Source organism: Drosophila teissieri, chromosome 3R (genome assembly GCF_016746235.2).
Source record: "Drosophila teissieri strain GT53w chromosome 3R, Prin_Dtei_1.1, whole genome shotgun sequence".
Classification (NCBI taxonomy): domain Eukaryota; kingdom Metazoa; phylum Arthropoda; class Insecta; order Diptera; family Drosophilidae; genus Drosophila; species Drosophila teissieri.
In genome coordinates this window covers 6,948,167-6,966,415 of record NC_053032.1, presented here as the reverse complement: position 1 = coordinate 6,966,415, position 18,249 = coordinate 6,948,167, and the positions used below count along the sequence as shown (strand labels likewise).

At 40.7% G+C, this 18,249-nt stretch overlaps 6 protein-coding genes across 6 annotated transcripts; 4 read left to right on the top strand and 2 right to left on the bottom strand.

The window, feature by feature from the left end:
- The first annotated feature begins 925 nt into the window (after window positions 1-925).
- LOC122621590 (esterase B1) lies at window positions 926-5,288 on the top strand. Its single transcript, XM_043799507.1, has 6 exons — window positions 926-1,073; window positions 3,089-3,401; window positions 3,656-3,806; window positions 3,862-4,425; window positions 4,488-4,657; window positions 4,714-5,288. The coding sequence occupies exons 1-6, from the start codon at window positions 1,027-1,029 to the stop codon at window positions 5,185-5,187; spliced, it is 1,719 nt and encodes a 572-aa protein (XP_043655442.1). The 5' UTR covers window positions 926-1,026; the 3' UTR covers window positions 5,188-5,288.
- Window positions 5,289-5,556: 268 nt separating this feature from the next.
- LOC122622349 lies at window positions 5,557-7,154 on the top strand. The gene is made up of 4 exons (XM_043800736.1): window positions 5,557-5,580; window positions 6,455-6,676; window positions 6,831-6,930; window positions 6,990-7,154. Exons 1-4 carry the CDS (start codon window positions 5,557-5,559, stop codon window positions 7,115-7,117), a joined length of 474 nt encoding a protein of 157 aa, XP_043656671.1. The 3' UTR covers window positions 7,118-7,154.
- A 1,145-nt stretch (window positions 7,155-8,299) lies between these two features.
- LOC122621599 lies at window positions 8,300-10,194 on the top strand. The gene is made up of 2 exons (XM_043799516.1): window positions 8,300-9,007; window positions 9,062-10,194. Exon 1 carries the CDS (start codon window positions 8,615-8,617, stop codon window positions 9,005-9,007), a length of 393 nt encoding a protein of 130 aa, XP_043655451.1. The 5' UTR covers window positions 8,300-8,614; the 3' UTR covers window positions 9,062-10,194.
- A 192-nt stretch (window positions 10,195-10,386) lies between these two features.
- LOC122621598 (ubiquitin-conjugating enzyme E2-18 kDa) lies at window positions 10,387-11,084 on the top strand. The gene has a single exon (XM_043799515.1). It carries the CDS (start codon window positions 10,519-10,521, stop codon window positions 10,978-10,980), a length of 462 nt encoding a protein of 153 aa, XP_043655450.1. The 5' UTR covers window positions 10,387-10,518; the 3' UTR covers window positions 10,981-11,084.
- Window positions 11,085-11,392: 308 nt separating this feature from the next.
- Window positions 11,393-11,811, bottom strand: LOC122622348 (tubulin alpha chain-like; the record flags this gene model as incomplete). The annotated part of the gene is made up of 1 exon (XM_043800735.1): window positions 11,393-11,811. A coding segment is annotated over one exon (285 nt), but the record flags the coding sequence as incomplete, so codon positions are not given.
- A 58-nt stretch (window positions 11,812-11,869) lies between these two features.
- Window positions 11,870-14,783, bottom strand: LOC122621595 (esterase B1-like). Its single transcript, XM_043799511.1, has 5 exons — window positions 14,628-14,783; window positions 14,295-14,568; window positions 13,916-14,066; window positions 12,449-13,182; window positions 11,870-12,360 (listed from the first exon to the last, which is right to left on the bottom strand). Exons 1-5 carry the CDS (start codon window positions 14,636-14,638, stop codon window positions 11,908-11,910), a joined length of 1,623 nt encoding a protein of 540 aa, XP_043655446.1. The 5' UTR covers window positions 14,639-14,783; the 3' UTR covers window positions 11,870-11,907.
- Between the last annotated feature and the right edge of the window lie 3,466 nt (window positions 14,784-18,249).

Here is an 18,249-nt window from a genome sequence, read left to right as displayed (position 1 = left end):
TTCGATTTTTTTTATTTAAAAAATAGTTAAAAAAAATTTTTTTTTTCATAAATCTAGTACCACAGATGCAGTTTTTTATGATCTTCAAAATAAATCAAGGATGAACAAAATCGGTTCACTAGTTTTTTTGTAATCACCCACGCAAATTTAAAAAACATGGTTCTGAGAAAACGACGTTCAAAGTTAGCGGTCGAGGCTCACGCACCGGTCGAGCGCGCCGCTTTAAAGTCGCATAACTTCCACAATTTTGAAAATAGAATTTTGAAACTTCGGAATTATATTCTCGAAGCATATACCTATCGATTAAGACAGTAAAAAAAAAATCGATTTTTTGAAATGTCTAAAGGGAGTTCCCCCCTTAAAATAGTCACTTGGCTAAGTTTAAGATAGATCAGCTGAGAGCGTGGCTTAGTTGGCCAAGTAAGTCATACCCCTGGTCTCTCAATAACCGAGATACTTATCTACCTCGCAGTTACTCCACCAGGGTTATAGATACCCGGTTGGGTTGAAAGAAGCTGTGGTTTTCTGCACTCTGGGCTCAAACAGCCTTTTCTCGCATTGTTGAATAATTATGCATTGTCTATGAGGTGCTGCCACGCCCACCGCCCACCGCCCACCGCCCAAGCCTCCACCCGGCAGCCCACGCTCGATGATCGTATCCAGCTATATCAGTTATTCCGTTTATCTTGGCACCGCACTTGAAATACAATTTGTTGTGTTCTTTTTGTGTGTTTTATTCTCTCTCTGCCGCTCCCCACGCTCTTCTTGTTCAGTAATTTGTATTCTGATATTTGTGTTAATGTAGTACATATATTTTTTTCTATAATATTTTCTCCGCTTGTTTTCGCCTATTTTGCGGGCTTTTTCGCTGGCCGCTGGAATTCGTTGTGAAAAAGTGTGTTTTTAATTTCAGTTTCGGTTCGGAGGTGGCGCGATACAGTACGCAGCTCGCGCCCATTAGTATCTGCATACATATATTTATATAGCAAATCGATCGGATCGTGTGTGTGCTCTAGTCCATCCCATATGAATAAGAACCTCGGCTTTGTGGAGCGCCTGCGGTGGCGTCTCAAGTAAGTTTCGCCGTTGACCTTGATGATGGGAATTGTTTATTAAATTATTGTCTTATTAATGCCAGGGAGTGTTTTTCCTTACTTTCGATTGTAATTGTTGTAATGGTTAGCTTTGCACACAATTGGTTTGCCTTTTTAGCAAATATAGTCATATCTGTCATATGTTCACGGTCACGCATGACTACTTTTTTTGGATGGCAGAAACTAATAATTTGTGGCTTCACAAATAAGTCAGTTTTGCAGACGGGAGATGAAGCTTTGTAGCATTATGCAATCATTATAAGTAAGGTGGGATAAGGTCATCAAATACATCGATGAAATGAATCAGCAAGCGAGGGTAGACGCGATTGGCAAGTTGTGTATTGTATTATTTATTGGCATTCTGAGAGAGCCAAACATAATAAACCAGCGAAATTGCCAATCAAAAGCATTAACTGGAAAAGTTTTTACATATTCTGGTTTAATTCCGGAAAGTTTTTATCGAGAGTATTAAACATTAAACCGTCACTTGTAAGCATTAATTCATAAATCTGTATTCATTGCTTAATCAGTTTAACGTAAATGATATTTTATATTTATTTATTGACCAATTAACCCGTAATATTATAGCTAAAGGGAAATACATAATGGGTTCTGGCACTTTGGATACTTTGTTTTGTGATGCAAACCGATGGCTAACATCTATACAATCTCTAATGACGACCGCACCCTTATATTAAAAAGACGAGTAGCTCGTCAATATAGATAATGCTAATTAAACATTGACTATTCGTTGTGGGCCCAACAATAATTTTTCGATTTTCAAAGTCATCGTAGTCTCGTCCGGTTCTTATCACGCATTAACCTTGATAATGAAGCCGATTGGTGAAAATAGTCTCGGTTTCAACCCATTTCACTGTGTTTCGCCTTTAACGTTTTGCAGCCCATAAATGGGAAAATAAAATTTGATCACCAGTAGCTAAATAGGTGTGATTTTATTTTGCTGCCGTAACGTAATGTAATTAAAAGTCTGTGAGGGGATTAGAATAATTATCAGCAGTTTTACACATTAAGTTTGCTATTAATTTTTTATAGCATTAATATACATACAATGGTCATATGGTAATCTAGCAATGTGGATTAAAAGTCTATTTTTAGTTAACAATAAAACCAATTAAAAACAATTAAAACAACTTAAGAGCTTGGCCTGTGATAACAAACTGACATTTTCTGATAAGGCAGAACAACTGCTCATGCTTATTAAATATTACTGAGATTACTGCCACATTTTGATGTTCATTAACGGCAGTCCAAGGACTTGTCTGAAGTTCAACTGCAAATGATTTAAGTTCAGTCCTGGGCTTTAAATTTTGGGCAGCGGACTGTGTTAATTTATCACTGACAGACGTGCCTGGTTAGCAGGTGGACCACACAGTCGACTGCACCAACTAAACCCGTTTTTCGCCAGGTCCTTCAGCTGTACATTTGTATGTGCTGCTAGGTGCACACTCAAAAAAATATAAATTTATATTTTTGAACTCTGAATTCTTTCACAACGTCCGTTATTCCTCTTTACCTTAAGAACTTAGTTCAGGAAAGCATTAATTTCATCATGTTTCGTATATACATCTGTAGGTCCAAAACAACAATCCAAATTAAATAAATAGAAATAAAAAATAACGTAATATCAAGCATTCAAAATTAAATTAGGCACGAAAGTAACTGGACGGAGCTAAAAAATATTACATTGCTAAGGAAATCAAGTATTATCTAATATGTTTCCTAGCTTGTTTTTTTTAGTGTTACCAAAGGGCTGAGAAATTGGTTGTGATGCATTGGAATGAATTGTGGATGGGATGCGATGTGATGAACATCAGCATAACAATTTAAATTTAATGCAATGCATGCAGTATGCCTACTGGCATGTGGCTTTGAGAATGAATTAAAATAATTGACTTTGTGACAAAAATATCAAATTATCTTGGCGCAGACCCAATATTATTATGCTAATTATTTGTACCATCGTGCAATTGCAGAACCATCGAGCATAAAGTCCAGCAGTATCGCCAGTCCACCAATGAAACAGTAGTCGCCGACACGGAGTACGGCCAAGTGAGGGGTGTCAAACGTCTATCGCTCTACGATGTGCCCTACTTCAGTTTCGAAGGTATCCCCTACGCCCAGCCTCCGGTGGGGGAGTTGCGGTTCAAGGCTCCGCAAAGGCCCATTCCCTGGGAGGGAGTTCGGGACTGCAGCCAGCCCAAGGATAAGGCCGTCCAGGTGCATTTCGTCTTCGATAAGGTAGAGGGATCTGAGGACTGTCTCTATCTAAATGTGTACTCCAACAATGTAAGTAACACCGAAAAACCAACCGCCCATCGGTCCGCCCACCCTACTGTCCGTTTATCTATTCGTCTCCCCATCTTTTCGTCCGTCCGTCTATCTGTCCGCCTAAGCTGATGTCTAAATAAACTTTTTTAACAACAATATCGTGGTTTTATTTTATAAGAGATCAGCAGCTGTCTGATGTCTGAATATTCAATATAGTACTTAAACTTAAGAGCTTATTTTTACACTAACCACTGTTTTGTGGTACATTTTAGGTGAAGCCTGATAAGGCCCGCCCGGTTATGGTTTGGATTCATGGGGGTGGTTTCATTATCGGCGAGGCCAATCGGGAGTGGTACGGTCCGGACTACTTTATGAAAGAAGATGTTGTGCTCGTCACCATACAATACCGACTTGGTGCTTTGGGTAGGTTACGTGTGCGTATGCGCAATTTTTTCTAAACATGTTTGTACCTACACAGGATTTATGAGTCTGAAGTCCTCCGAGCTAAATGTACCTGGAAATGCTGGCCTCAAGGATCAGGTCTTGGCCCTTAAATGGATCAAGAACAATTGCGCTAGTTTCGGTGGAGATCCCAACTGCATCACTGTTTTTGGAGAAAGTGCAGGAGGCGCATCCACTCACTACATGATGATAACCGAACAGACACAAGGACTCTTTCACAGGGGTATCTTGCAGTCGGGCAGTGCCCTTTGTCCTTGGGCGTACAACGGCGATATCACCCACAATCCCTACAGGATAGCCAAGCTAGCTGGTTACAAGGGCGAGGACAACGACAAGGATGTGCTGGAGTTTTTGCAGAACGTGAAGGCCAAAGATCTTATACGCGTGGAGGAAAATGTTCTCACGTTGGAGGACCGCATGAACAAGATAATGTTTGCCTTTGGACCATCCCTGGAACCATTCTCCACGCCCGAGTGCGTGATACCCAAGCCTCCAAAGGAGATGATGAAGACCGCCTGGAGTAACTCTATCCCCATGTTTATAGGAAACACTTCGTACGAGGGACTGCTGTGGGTCCCAGGTTGGATAATGAGAATTTATTTGCATTTTCGATCAATAAGTACATTTAATTGTCTTCCGCAGAGGTCAAGCTTATGCCGCAGGTATTGCAGCAGCTTGATGCTGGTACTCCTTTTATTCCCAAGGACTTGCTGGCCGCCGAACCCAATAAGGAAAAGCTGGATGCATGGAGTGTTAAGATTCGAGATGCTCATCGCACTGGACCAGAAAGCACCCCAGATAATTACATGGATGTAAGTGTCTTCCAATAAGGTGTGCTTACTTAATCATAAGTGGGAGTTCTTTCCAGCTCTGTTCGATTAACTACTTCGTGTTTCCGGCCCTGAGGGTGGTCCACTCCCGTCACGCTTATGCGGCTGGAGCACCAGTATATTTCTACCGGTTTGATTTCGACTCCGAAGAGCTAATTTTTCCGTACCGCATTATGCGAATGGGACGCGGTGTCAAGGGGGTGAGCCATGCCGACGATTTGACCTACCAATTCAGCAGCCTTCTGGCTCGGCGGTTGCCTAAGGAAAGTCGTGAGTACAGGAACATCGAGCGAACTGTGGGCATCTGGACACAGTTTGCTGGCACGGGTAATCCCTACAGCGAGAAGATTACCGGAATGGACACGCTTACCATTGATCCAGTTCGCAAATCCGACGAGGTCATAAAGTGCCTCAACATCAGTGATGACCTAAAGTTTATCGATCTGCCTGAGTGGTCCAAGTTGAAGGTCTGGGAGAGCCTTTATGATGAAAACAAAGATTTATTATTCTAAATTGAACTTACTGTACTGTACAGCCTAACAAATAAGTCTCTAGGAATTGTAAATAGGACAAAATGCTTTATAAAATATATTCTACAATGGGCTTCTTTTTACTTGTTTGATGCTTTTTATTGAGTTATTTTGCTTTGAGTTTCACTGGATGCTTTAAAGTGTAAGAACTTCCAACTGACCTACTCTCTAGGCGCCAGCTTATCAGCATACAACACCTAAGTAAGAGCAACCAATAGGTAACCCTTTCGTACCAACAAACACCCAAGGAGTAATATATTCCAATGACTTACTTATTGCTTAAAAAACAGCAATAAAAAACTGAAACAGGATAAGTAATACTATGCTTCGCAACAACCTGCCTGGCAGGTTATGGTAAATTATGAAGTTATCAATGTAAGACCTTAAATCGCACTAACATTGAGATGTTTCGACTGTCTTAGATTTGGACACTCCTCCGACTTTTGTAAAAGCCCTAAGATATGCTCTCACTGCATTAAACGAAAATAACCACTACAACGCAATAGATAAATCTTTACCTGCCTTTATCAAGCAAAATGAACTGACTGCCAAAACATACATATATATTTGAATCAATCGCCGTTACTTGGAATCACATAATAATAATTCTCGAGGAAACGTTCTATATAAATTTATAAACCAATCCTTTCTATTCACATTTAATAACCGCATATCACTACTAACCTTCACACCACAGCTTCACCTCTCCTGAATAGTATACCCCAAATGGACAAAAATCAGTCACCTCTCAGAAATCGACTACTTTTCGATCTTAATAAAACTTTTAAAAAGTGATAAGACTGACCCCCTTGACATTATACCAAAGGTTAATTTAGATAAAGCTAACTAACAAGAACGGTGAAAATGCACTGGACCCAGTCTCTCTATAGAGACATTTAAATTAGTATTTTAAGGTAACTTTATTTAATCCCATCAAATTTTAGTACTTAAATTTAGTTCGTTAATCATAATTTCAGTCTACAATTATTCGTTCTTGAATTTAAATTTTCGTTCTTGAATCCAAAATATGCGAGTTTACTGTACTTTCGATGCGGTTCGGTCTTGATTTTATATCGAAAAGCGTTAATTTTTCCCTTAGTGTATACATAAATCAAAGTATTTATAATTTGCTGAAAAGAAGATCAGCCTGACACCGATCCTGAAATTACAAATCGTCGCATGAAGGCTCTTCCGAAAATGTTCCAGATCTGTTACGGCCTGCTGATTTTGATGGGGCAAGGCCGGCTAGCCAGTCATCAACAGGGCGGATTCTTCCCCTGTGCCCACAGGTCGCACCATAAATTCCACTCGGCATGGAATCCACAAAAACAACAAAGAAACATCAACAGAAACTACAAGTGAAGGACTAATACCGGACGACACGACGCAGATTTGGGTCTTCGATGGAAAGGACCCTGACGCACCCATCCCTACCAAGGATCCGTCTATTTCCAATTTGAGGATCTCCCAGGTATGTGGTTCATCGGCTTCCTCCAGGTTATCGGCTCATCCGTTCATCTTCCCCCCCTAAATAATACGCTCTAGCAATTCATCGTTATAATCTTTACTTATTTAAATATTCAATTATACTAAACAACATTTTTTTAATTTTTCCAAAATTTTAGGCTTCCATCGCCCTGGGCCAAAGCAAATACGATACAAAAAAAAAAAAAAGGACGACTAAAGAGCTGGAGAGGACAACAAAGACGCGAAACTACTGCACGGGTATTGACATATAAATATATATAAATTAATAAAATTAATAAACCCTCATTTCACTTCAGAATTCCTGCCTACATGGAGCTCCAAGGAGGATCAGGGGCTGAGACGGGTCAGGTGGTTATTTATGAAAGGTCCATACCCCTACACAGGATCGGCCTGGTCTTCTCGGAGGTCGTATCTCAAGATTTAGATTTAATTTTGCTTGGACTCGGCGCGATTTAATTATACATAAGTTATTGGTTATTTATATCATATTTATAATTTTTTTATCATAGTTTTACGCGTTTTGGGTTTTATCGTCTTTCAAACAAATATTTGTGTGTTTGTTTATGGCATGCTAAACGCCACTAAAATGAATAAATAAATAATTACACACAGACGAATATTTTACATAATTTTAACACGGGCACATAAATAAGTTAAATAAATAAATAAATAACGATCAATAAATAAATGGAAATAAATAAATAGATGCGAATAAATAAGGCGGATTAAATAAATAAATAAATAATTATAAATAAATAATTATTCTAATTTTTTATGGGCGAGCTTCTCCCGGGCGGTCTGGCTTGGTCCTCGGCGGGATTTTAGGTTGGAATCCACCACGGGTTCCAGAAAAGGTCTCCCCGGGTCCAAACTGTGGATATCCCGGGGTCAAGAAAATGCCTATATACCCTCTGCAACCCAGATATATAAATATAATACCTATGCCCTCTCGGAACGGACTCACGTTTATTTTCCACTTCCGGCTGCCGGGTCCTCCAGTTCTGCTCCCGTCCTGCTCCCGTCGATCTCCGGATCGGGTAAAATTTTCTGGATTTCCCTATACCAACAATAAAAAAAACATCACTAAACTTTTCTTCGGAGCTTTCACCTCCGGTAGACCGACCGCACTCACACGTTTATGTGTGCCACCGATTTTAAAATACGGCCGTTAGATTTCGTTCGCGGCAGCGGGTCGTCCGATTCCCAAATTTTCTATGGCCCACATGGCGGTCACCTCGCCCTATTTATGGGCTCGGCTCTGCCGGTTCCCTTTCCTATTCTTTTGCTTCCTCCTTTCCCTTCACATAGGTCGAGAACCGACTTCAAGGCCAATGCCAGTGCTCATTCCCCGTCTTAGTGTGGGTGGATGCACTTCGTCGGTGTTCTCCTCTCTCCACATACCATCCACACTTCCCCTTTCTTGGGTGTGGACGGTAGGGGGCGCTCTACATACATCCCACTTTCCCCTTCTCCTCTTGGGACTGCCAACCTCGCCTTAGGTGCTCATTCCAGACGATATTTCTTTCGCCCGCGGCTATCGATCACAGTCAGAATGCAACAGATCAGAACGAACTTCTTGGGATCATCGCGCAACTGAAGGCTGCGTTGCAACTGGCAGAAGAACGCTCCGCCACACGTACACAGCCACAAGAAGAGACGCGCACCGACACTTATACACAGCAACAGGAAGAGACACAAACCGCCACACAAATGCAACAAGAGCAGATAGTTGGCAACAGTGACGATCTAGACTGCCTACGGATGTTGTTCGTTACCAAAAAAAAAGGCTGCACGCCAACCCAACACGAATGCTAGCTTCTTTTGAGAGGCTGTGATCTTAGCATTTGGAGAAACAGCGTCCAAGTCAGAGCTTCGCCGAAAATGTTTGCAACGAAAATGGCAAAGGAACGAGCGTTTTACCATGTATTTCGAGGAAAAAAGAATAATGTCCCAAACCGTCAACATGGACATGGAGGAACTGCTCGAACATCTCATCGAGGGAATCCCATCAGCGAGCTTGCGTGGTCAAGCCCGCATCCAAAGGTTCGCCAATCCGGAGCAGATGCTACTAGCATTTGCCAATGTACTCCTTCCGCAACAAGCAGGAGACTACGCACCAAAAAAGTCGATGTCGGAGGCGGCGGAAGTCAACAGCCTGCGTTGCAGGAACTGCAACTCCAAGGGTCATTTCGCCAAAGACTACCGCAAGCCAGCAAGAGCACCTGGATCTTGTTTCGCTTGTGGAGAGATGGGCCATTTTGTTGGAGAATGTCGTCTAAGGAAAAGCAACCACAACAGCAACGTTAACAACTAGGTAAGAAGGTTAAACATGTTTTTGTTTATTTCACTAATTTACTAATTATTGCAGAGTGTCTCATAGATTCGGGGAGTGCGATATCTTTCATTAAGCAGTCAAGAATTCCATTTGAAGTTACATTTCAAGCAGCAAACCAAAATGTATAGTTTCGGATAGAGGCAGTTGTTTCACATCTAACGAATTCGCACAATTTTTAGCAGAAACAAACATTAAAATTCTGAAAATTGCAACAGGTTCTCCACAAGCAAATGGACAAGTGGAACGCATAAACAGGACCATAGAGCCAATGATAACAAAGTTAACTAAGCCTGAAAATGGTGTACACTGGGATAATGTAATCGAACAAGTAGAACATGCACTCAATAACACCGTAGTAAAATGCTCTTTGGTGTAGAGCAGAAAAGTCAATTTATTGATGAACTTAGGGAGAAATTAGAAGAAATTAGCGACACAGTTCAGGTTGAAAGTTTAGAGGAAATTAGAAAAAGGGCAATGGAGAATCAAAGTCGAGCACAGGCCTATAACGAAACATATTATGATAAAACAAAGAAATAGCCAAAAGATTATAGTAAAGGAGACTACGTAACGGTGAGAAATTTTGACAGTACTACGGGAGTTGCTAGAAAGTTTATACCAAAGAACAAAGGCCCATACGTAATTGCTAAAATACTTCGTAATGACAGGTTCCTGCTAAAGGATGTTGAAGGTTTTCAAGTTTCTCGAAATCCTTACAAGGGTATATGGAGTGCTCAAAACATAAAACCTTGAATAGGAAAAATAACAAATTGTTACAACATAGATGGTTAGTTCCTGAGAAACCAGGATCAGGGGATCCTTTTTGTCAGGATGGCCGAATTGCAGTAGACCAGAGGGTCGGTCCCACTGAGATATCAATACTTATACTACATGATAACGATGTTAGACTTATGTTAACACAATGTTAAGCTGATGTATAGAAGATTAAGAGTCAGTCTGTGCTGACAAGCGGAATAAAAAAGAACTGCGTGATAATATAAAACCCATCCACAACAAGAAGAACGCTGTAGTCTAGTTCCTGGACTATCAAACACCCGTTACTCAGCTACTCCAGGGCGTGGCAAAAAACTTTTTGGAAAATCGATAGAAATTTACAAGACATAAAAAAATGAAAAAATATTACATATTTTTCAAAAGTGTGGGCGTAGCGGTTTTGGGTGTATTTGGGTATATATTTTACTGTTTATATTTTATCAATAAGAAATAAAAATTTGTATTTGTTTACGCAATTTATTAAAATTTGTAATCACTTCTAAATACTTTTGATGAATTGGATTTGTAATTGTATACCTACATATCTTTTACTAAACTAACATAAATGTAAACTGCAGTTCGACAAGTTCTTTTGACTTTACTGTCAAGCCTTCATTAAAGCAATAGGAAAATTAAGTTTTTAGACATTTATAAATTGACAAGTTTTTTTCCGAGATCTAGGGAAAACAAAGGAAAGGAACTCTGATCCCGTTGATAGAATGGCTGCCACTCGTCGTCTGACACGGGAACTCTCTGATCTGGTTGAGGCCAAGATGAGCACTCTGCGCAACATCGAGAGTAGCGACGAGTCCCTGCTGATGTGGACGGGACTTTTGGTTCCGGAAAAGGCTCCCTACAATAAGGGCGCCTTCCGCATCGAGATCAACTTCCCGCCACAGTATCCCTTTTTGCCCCCGAAGATCCTTTTCAAGACGAAAATCTATCACCCCAACGTGGATGAGAAGGGAGAGGTGTGCCTGCCTATCATCAGCACAGACAACTGGAAGCCCACGACGCGCACCGAGCAGGTGCTCCAGGCCCTGGTAGCTATCGTCCACAACCCGGAGCCAGAACATCCGCTTCGTTCTGACCTGGCTGAGGAGTTCGTAAAGGAGCATAAGAAGTTCATGAAGACGGCCGAAGAGTTCACCAAGAAGAATGCGGAGAAGCGACCGGAATAAGGTCAGCAGCAGCTCACATTATTTGTATATCAAAATTATATATAGTTTGGGCCATGAATTAAAACTTGTCAGACATAAGTTGTCCTATTTTAAATGTTCGCTAAGAAAAATGTAAGGCGTATTAATGGACAGAGGTAACTCGACGGTGTGCCGATAGAAATAGGCAAGAGAAGAAGTAAACCAAGAAAAAACGCTATAGTCGAGTTCCCCGACTATCTGATTCCCGATACTCAGCTAGTGGAAGTGCGAAGGAGAGTCTTTAAAACTGGCAGTTTTTGGCGGCTTGTGGGCGATAGAGTGGGCGTGGCAAAAAGTTTTTTGGCAAATCGGTAAAAATTTACAAGACTAATACAAAAATGAAAAAATATCAAAACCTTTTTCAAAAGTGTGGGCGTGGCAGTTTTAGGCGGTTTGTGGGCGTTAGAGTGGGCGCTGCGTATATGTTCCTGGAGTCTGTATTAAATATTTGCGCCATGTATAGAATAGCTCGGATAGGTAGTCCTTTTAACGTGGCATTACAGACATTGTCGATACCAGGAGGCTTCTTTATTGGCAGTGATTTGATGACTTCGGAAATTTCCTCATCCCGACGAACTCCAGCTTGGACTTCTTGCTGTAGTCCACGGAGAGACGCTCCATCAGTAGCGAGGTGATGCTCTGGCTCTGGCCAGTACCTCCACGGAACGAGTGGAAGATAAGGAAGCCCTGCAGACCGGTGCACTGATCGGCCAGTTTGCGGATCCTGTCCAGAACTAGATTGACGATCTCCTTGCCGATGGTGTAGTGGCCACGGGCGTTGTTGTTGGCCGCGTAAATCGTCCGTAGCTCTATTTAACAAAAATTAGCCTTGGACGCGTTTTTTTTGCCAATTAGGTTTGCACAACTGCACTTTTGAGAACGTAAATGCGTGAAAATTTATTTGTATGTTTAGATCAATTGATTTTGCTTATAGAAGCTATCCCAAATTTGAATTTTTTCATACTCGGGCAAATCTATTATATTAACATCGCTGCTGATGTTAATAATGCGCTTGGAATCATCCTTTGTAGATGGTCTCCAGTCCAAATGACCAATCTCAGGACAATTAGGATCGGAGGTCGCCGCGAAGGCCGTCCAAATGCCAATCATCCTTTCGATGGTGCGATATTCCGCAGATGTCTTCTCCAGTTTCCAAGAGCCCACATTCCGGAACAAATAACTCAGGTCATCGGCATGGGCCACACCAGTTTTAACCTTATCTCCACAGAATTTAGTCCGGTAGAAGTTGAAGCTCGGCGAATCAAAGTCGAAGCGATAGTAATATGTTGGTGCTTTTGCATAGGTAAGTCTCGCGTTCAAGGTGCGATTAAAACCGTGCCAAAATATTTTGTAGGAATACAACTAAAATAAATATAATATTTTAGGTAATAAACCCATAACAAATAAACAAAACAAAATGCTTTGTGCATTGGTGAGCACTGTTACTCACATCGAGCATATTCATAAGAAGTGCTGAGCTGGGTGGTGAATCTCCGAAGTAGGCTTTGATAAGTCGCTGACTGTACTGCAGACTCTCTTTCTCGCTGCTGACCTCACGCACTTCAACCGGCACCAGCCTAAGTGGATCCTTGCTTAGGTCATCCAATGCCTTAAGATTGGCCGAAACGGCTGGATACATGAAGAGCCCCTCAAAGGAAGTTCCACCCAGCATGACGGGCAAATCGTTGGACCACGCATCCCGGGCCATTTCCATCGGCGGCTTGGGGACCACGCAATCCTCACCCACATACGCCTCCACTGTGGGTCCGAAGGCGAAGAGCAGACCATTCCTTTGGTGTTCAGGTGTTATCAAACTATGGTTCACTAAATCTCTAGCCGGAACTCCCCGGAGATATTCCAGTACCTTGGCGTCGTTATTTTCGCCAGTGAAACCATTCTGCTGAGCCAGGCGGAAGGCAAAGTCTTCGGTCGGGTTAATGGACCAGTAATTGTGGACTGTTCCCGACATGGGAATGGCTTTGTGGAACAGTCCCCTGGTTTGTTTCGTACACATCATGAAGTGGGTAGAACAACCGCCAGCACTCTCTCCGAATACCGTAATATTACTATCATCGCCATTGAAGTTGGAAATGTACTGCTTGACCCACTTGAGAGCTAGCACTTGGTCCTTGAGACCTGCGTTTCCAGGAACTTTCAGACTGGGATCCTTGAGCGACAGGAATCCTTTAAGAAATAACGTTTGTTTAAATGAAATTGATTTATTTTAACAAAAGTGAGTAATGCATTTCTACCATTCACTTTATTGACTTCCAAAAAAATGTGCAGAATTAGAAAGAATATGAATATTAATATTGTTAGAAGGTGATTTTGTTTGATATCAGATTATTAATTTCCTAATATAATGTTAAGTACTCCTGAATATTTTGAAAAGTGACTAAAAACCGTGTTATATGTTGAGTTTGAGCTTTAAATTCATAAAGAAAACGTTACTATCGGTATCAACACAAATGTCAAGAAATTGTTTCTTTCTTTCCATTAAATGTTTGTTCTTTGTATAAATCGTATGAAAATGCCTTATAAATAATACGAGTCTCACTGTAGTGGTCCATAAGATATTGTAGTATAGCTTCACTAAATCTTATTTACCATTTATAAAATATCAGACAGACGGATGGACAACCGAGAATGCCCAGATCGACTCGGCAAGAGATCTTGATCAATAATATGTATATGTACATATATAGGTTATTTTGTTGGAAACGCTACATTCAGTCTGTTGCATATCTTTCAACGAATATAGAATACTCTTTTATTCCACGAGTAACTGGTATAATTAAATTATTATATATTTTCAATAAAAGTTGATTGTCATATTCAATCCAAAGATTACATACAAAACACAGGCACAACAAACAACCTTTGATAAGATAATTGCTATCCGTTTCAGATTACTCACCAAAACAATCTACGCGATAGTTAAGCGTCACAAGAACAACATCTTTGGCCATAAAATAGTCCGGGCCGTACAATTCACGGGTTGCCTCTCCTATGGTGAAGGCCCCGCCATAAATGTACACCATTACTGGCAATGGTTTGTCACTCTCCAACTGTAAAAATAAATTAGCTATCAGTCATTATAATCGATTATGCAGAATCGTAATTTGCTTAAAAAACTATTATATAATATATCTAAATAGCTTTTTAAAAAAGTTAAAAACATGCCAAAAAACAGGAGGAAATGGGTGGGAGAACGGAACCTTCTCTTTAAGTTAACGGGCCTACTAGGTTTCGTTTAGCGGATTATTATTGGTCCAAATAGCCCGCAGTACTCTAACCTGCTTGGAATAGACGTTCAGATACAGACAATCCTCGCCGCCTTCGACAACTCGAGTCAGTAATCCCCTCTGGGTTGGCTTCTGTGCGTAGTGGGTGCAATCCAGAATTCCGGTCCATGGATCTGCAGGCACTGGAGCCCTAAATCTCAGTTCTCCCAGCGGGGGCTTCGCAAAGGGGATCTTTTCAAAGCTGAAGTACGGGTCGTCATAAAGACTAAGGCGTTTTACGCCCTTAATTTGACCCACGGGCAGGGTAAGCTCGCAAGTTTCCAGGCTGTTTTAGGTAAGCTCAATAAATTAAATTGTGGAGGATTCCGGTTTTCAAAAACTCACCTTTCTGACATCTTTAAGAGTCGTCCGTTCGCGGTGGGTGCCGACACTCAAATGAATTTAAACTAATGAGTTCCAAACCCAAAGCCAAAACAACACAAAAAGCCAAAGTTGGGGGCTGAAGAACATTGTCTGGTGATCGAGCTTTTATACGTATGTGGTTGAATTTGTGGCAAACCGTATCGTTCAATCGTGTGAATTGTGTAACTAACGGGTTGTTGTCCAGGAATAATTTAAGCAAAACCCTATAGTTTGTAATCGATAGTTAAGTCGTATGATGATCGATACCGATAGAAGAAGAAGAGGAGATTGAAAAGAAGCGCACGGGAAGTTCTGTAAAAGCGAATGTCAATTTAGTGAATGTTACCCTCTTAGCCAACAATAAACACTCCACCAATCGAGAAGCCAGCCATCCTGTAATTTTACAGTTCGTGGGATAACTTGAGTTGGTAATGTGTAAGAGGCAGTAACAGTGTGAGAGACACGGAAAAGCAAAGGCACCAGAAGAGTCGTTGGCGTGGGATGTTTGTAATGGGATAAGTGTTCCCAAAAGTCTAAAGGACAAGAGATTACAAATTACGGATAAGTCATCTTATCCTACGTGGCTGATGGATTCAAAGCCGAGTACTCAGAAATCTTGGTGTACCTGGAGGTATACATGCAAAAAGCTTGTGTGTATGTGTAGCGTCGTGGTGAAATTCACAGAAGGTGAAATTCGCGACAATTGTGGTGAAGCCCCCTTGCAGACGGGCATACAGCGGTGCTCGTGGGTGCAAGATTGTGCGTGCAAACGATTGTGGTTGTAGGTACATAAAAAGATGGTCAAGATAGCGGAGCTCAAGGCAGACCAGTTGCGGTATCTGCTAAGAGAAAGGAACTTGGGAGTTTCAGGCTGCAGAGCAGAAATAGTGCAGAGATTAGTGGAACACGAGAGTTCTAAAGAAGAGGATTTGCCACAAGCTATTGAAATTATGAGCCAACAAGAGGAATCATTCGTAGTAAAGGCGGCTGCGATTTCACAACTAAAACAGCAGATGACGACGCTGACAAACATGATGGCACAGTTTGTCAATAATATGCCAACAGATAATCAGCAGCGGCAGCAACAGGAAGATGATATTGGTGTAGATTATTTTATCAACCGTAACCTTGGACCGTGAATCTACAAAGTTGTAGATGCGTATCAGTGGGACGAAAAAGTTGTACTTCTTTCTATATACACAAAGCTGAAGGGTCCCTCCAAAATGTGGCTCGATTCTTCGTAGATTTTACACACAACATGCAACCAGACGATCGAAGGAAACCGTAAAGGAGTATTGTTTCCGTATGGCAGCACTTGGAGTGCGATTTAGCTTAGTGAAGCAGCAGTCATCCGATATGTTAGAGCGGGTCTACAGCCCAGAGAGTTGCAAAACAGTATTGCAGCCATTCATTTTTCGTCGATGAAGGAATTTCGAGTTCGCTACCGAGGAATATTTTATAAATAGAGTTCTTACCCAAATCCAGTACTTCCAGTGTTGGGGAGTACCTAGATACTTGTACCTAGGTACCATTTTTTGGTATCTTTTTCCTTACCTAGGTATAACAGGAGAGAACGCTATAGTCGAGTTCCCCGACTATCTGATACCCGTGACTCAGCTAGTGGAATTGCGAAGGAGAGTCAACACTGACAGTTTTTGGCGGCTTGTGGGCGTTAGAGAGGGCGTGACAAAAAGTTTTTTGGCAAATCGATAGAAATTTACAAGTCTAATACAAAAATGAAAAAATATCAAAACATTTTTCAAAAGTGTGGGCGTGGCAATTTTGGGCGGTTTGTGGGCGTGGCAACATGCACCGACAAACTTGCGCTGCGTCTATGTCCCTGGAGTCTGTATGCTTAATTTCAACTTTCTAGCTTTTGTAGTTCCTGAGATCTCGACGTTCATACGGACGGACAGACGGACATGGCCAGATCGACTCGGCTACTGATCCTGATCAAGAATATATATACTTTATATGGTCGGAAACGCTTCCTTCTGCCTGTTACATACTTTTCAACGAATCTAGTATACCCTTTTACTCTACGAGTAACGGGTATAAAAATATAAAAGGTAGCATTTTACCTTACCTAGGTACTAATTTGTATATACCTAGAGAAGTAGGTAAGCTAGGTAAAAAGGTACTGAAATATTTGTGTTTTGCTTTATTTACTACTAAATAGACTTTTTGATTATTTTCTATTGAACAAAATAATCGAACTCCACAATAATAAAAAAAGCTGATTCCACCATAGAAAGTTATTTATGTTTCGATTATAATTGCAGTACATAAGAGACGAAAAATGTCCGGAAAAGAAAGCTCAAATAAAAAGGAACTCCCTTCTATGTACAAATGTGTACTGTGCATAAATAAAACGATAAAATTCGACGAAAATTCGACTGGAAATTTACACAAACATCTTGAGGCAAGTACAATATAATTATATTATATGTTCATATGTGTGTAATTGTGTGCAAGTAAAAAGTGAAGTAAAGTAAATGAAAATGCGTATAATTTCTGTGCTTCGGAATATAAAAGTTCGTTTATACTTCTTAAATTGAAGAACATTTTGTTGACAAAATCAAATTTTGTAAAGTGTTAATTGGGTACTTCCTAGGAAAATATTTTATTCGCGAAATGTGTATTTATACATAGTACATACATACGCACATTTTCATACGAAAATACATTCCCAAAGTTTGAAAAAAAATGATTTTGTCAATTTTGACATTTGGAGTGCCAGCAACAAAAGTTATTTTGGTGTCACCGGGCATTATATTGATTACAAATTAGAAAGGCATTCCGTTGTATTGGCATGTAAGCGAGTACGCTTTTCTCATGCGCGTGAGTTAATTGGAAAAACATTGGCAGACGTTCATTCTCGTTATGGGTTAAAAGAGTCTCAAATATGCGGCACTGTTACCGACAACGCATCGAACTTTAGTAAAGCATTTAAGGTCTACAGCTATGATACATTTACAGGATCGAATGCAATTAATCCCGAATTTTTAGAGGAATCTGAAGTTGATTCTATTGAGACTGACGTATTTGCGAAGGATGAAATTGTTCTACCAATGCATTTTAGATGCGCTTCTCACACGCTTAACCTAGTGGTTACAAAAGACGCAGAAAAAGCACTCGAGAACATCTCATTTAAACGTTTGTACCACTCATCGCTAGCAAAAGCTACGTCACTTTGAAACTATGTAAGCCGGTCAACAGTTGCAGCAGACGAAGTTGAGAAAATTTGTCATCTTAAGCTAATAGCTCCGTGTGCTACCAGGTGGAACTCCTTTCATGATAGTATAAGCCGCCTTTTACAAGTAAAGCAGCATCTAAAAGCCATATGCACTACTTTAAAGAAGCCATATTTTAGTGCAACAGAACTTGATTTTTTGCAGGAATTGAATTCCGTTACCGATATTTTTGCGAAGGCTTTTGATCTTCTACAGGGTGAAAGTCGTTGTTACTTGGGATATTTGCTAACCACATTAATTGGGATTACAAGAAAACTAGAAAGTTTAACAGATTTAAAGTTTTGTGAACCGCTTTCAGTTGCCCTATTAACTGGGGTCAATAGACAATTTCCTTTTATAAAGGCATGCTC

Coding starts and splice junctions, on each gene's coding strand:
- LOC122621590 (XM_043799507.1), top strand. CDS start 1,027: ATGAATAAGAACCTCGGCTTTGTGGAGCGCCTGCGGTGGCGTCTCAA. Junction 1,074..3,088: donor CGCCTGCGGTGGCGTCTCAA/GTAAGTTTCGCC, acceptor GTGCAATTGCAG/AACCATCGAGCATAAAGTCC. Junction 3,807..3,861: donor ATACCGACTTGGTGCTTTGG/GTAGGTTACGTG, acceptor GTACCTACACAG/GATTTATGAGTCTGAAGTCC.
- LOC122622349 (XM_043800736.1), top strand. CDS start 5,557: ATGGTAAATTATGAAGTTATCAAT. Junction 6,677..6,830: donor CCAATTTGAGGATCTCCCAG/GTATGTGGTTCA, acceptor CCAAAATTTTAG/GCTTCCATCGCCCTGGGCCA. Junction 6,931..6,989: donor GACGCGAAACTACTGCACGG/GTATTGACATAT, acceptor ATTTCACTTCAG/AATTCCTGCCTACATGGAGC.
- LOC122621599 (XM_043799516.1), top strand. CDS start 8,615: ATGTATTTCGAGGAAAAAAGAATAATGTCCCAAACCGTCAACATGGAC.
- LOC122621598 (XM_043799515.1), top strand. CDS start 10,519: ATGGCTGCCACTCGTCGTCTGACACGGGAACTCTCTGATCTGGTTGAG.
- LOC122621595 (XM_043799511.1), bottom strand. Junction 13,183..13,915: donor CTATCGCGTAGATTGTTTTG/GTGAGTAATCTG, acceptor TATTTCTTAAAG/GATTCCTGTCGCTCAAGGAT. Junction 12,361..12,448: donor TTCTTATGAATATGCTCGAT/GTGAGTAACAGT, acceptor TATTTATTTTAG/TTGTATTCCTACAAAATATT.